The sequence below is a fragment of the Phodopus roborovskii genome, unplaced genomic scaffold (assembly GCF_943737965.1).
Source record: "Phodopus roborovskii unplaced genomic scaffold, PHOROB, whole genome shotgun sequence".
NCBI lineage: Eukaryota > Metazoa > Chordata > Mammalia > Rodentia > Cricetidae > Phodopus > Phodopus roborovskii.
Window position 1 is genome coordinate 671241 of NW_026125538.1, and position 1509 is coordinate 672749.

The following is a 1509-nucleotide window of genomic DNA, read 5'->3' on the forward strand; positions in this document are numbered from 1 at the left end:
TCTGTCTCCCTATACTTCCTAGTCCTATTCATTATTTAAAACTTTCTACACACAAATGACAATATGAAGTGTTTGACTTCCTATGACTGACTTATTTTATTTCACACAACGATGCCACATTTTATCCATGTTGCTATGTATTACACTATTTAATCATTCTTGTAGTTAAATATTATTCTAAAGTTTATACCTGCATACTCAAATGTATTTGTCTTGATTGATTATTATAATTTATATTTTCAGTAATTTCTTCATTGCCTGTTTCATATCTTTGTTTCTCAGACTGTATATTACAGGATTAATAAGTGGAGTAACCACAGAATAAATCAGAGTCACAAGCTTCTGCATTCCAGCTGTATGTTGAGATGTTGGGCTCACATACATAACCATCACTGATCCATAGAAAAGAGAAACCACAGTCACATGGGGCCCACAAGTGGAGAAGGCCTTTCTTCGTCCATCTCTTGAAGGAACTCTAAACACAGCTCTCAAGACCAACATATAAGATCCCATGATACAGATAAAAGGAACAAAGAGGAGCAGAGACATTATTATTGTCCAGAAAAATTCCATCAGTGGGGCTCTGGAACAGCTGAGGGCCAACAGAGGGCCTGGGTCACATACAAAATGGTCTATAATCCTGGATCCACAGAATGACATCTGGGAGATGATGATGATGGGGACGGGGAACCAGAGGAATCCAAGCACCCAACAACTGATCACGAGGATGTTACAGAGGTGCCCAGTCATTAGAGAAGGATAGTGTAGAGGCCTGCAGATGGCAAGGTAGCGATCAAAGGCCATGACTGCCAGGAAGAAGCATTCTGTAGAACCCAAGGAGAAGAAGAAATAGAACTGTAGGAAGCACCCAGAGAAGGAGATGACCTTGGTGTCAGAGAGGAAGTTGGCCAACATGTTGGGAACTGTGGAGGTGACATACCAGATCTCCAGGAAGGAGAAGTTGGCCAGCAGGAGGTACATGGGGGTGTGCAGTCTCTGATCCCAGCACACAGCACAGATGATGGAAGCATTGCCCATGAGGGTGAGGAGGTAGACAACGAAGAAGAGCACAAAGAGGAGGATATGCCCTTCCCTGGGGTAGAGGAATCCCAGGAGGATGAAGCCAGTGAAGGTGCTGGAGTTAGTGGGGCTGCTCAGGGTTTTCATCTGTCTGTGAGCTGTGAAGGCACCAGAAATTGATGAATATCCTAGAAATAGCTGATGGTGTTTAATTATTGCCAAACAGGAAACCAAATAGTTTGATAATCATCAACTCAGTGTCAAGGAGGGAAAGTCACTGTCTTCAATGATGGAACTCATGTTCCATTCAATAGCTCCATACTCATCCATACTCATTGATGGCCCTGGTTAAACTCAGTGACACAGCAAAAAGGAGAACCCATTGATAAGAAGGAGGTTGTTAAACAGGAAGTGGGATAAAAGAAGTTGGGGAATTGAGCATGAACATAATGTATCATATACGGAATTCCAAAATTAATTAATAAATAC

The 1509-nt window shown here is 42.0% G+C and overlaps 1 protein-coding gene across 1 annotated transcript; it reads right to left on the minus strand.

Annotated features, from left to right (window-relative positions):
* Positions 1–231: 231 nt before the first annotated feature.
* Positions 232–1182, minus strand: LOC127216223 (olfactory receptor 11G2-like). The gene has a single exon (XM_051176848.1). The coding sequence runs from the start codon at positions 1165–1167 to the stop codon at positions 232–234; it is 936 nt and encodes a 311-aa protein (XP_051032805.1). The 5' UTR covers positions 1168–1182.
* Between the last annotated feature and the right edge of the window lie 327 nt (positions 1183–1509).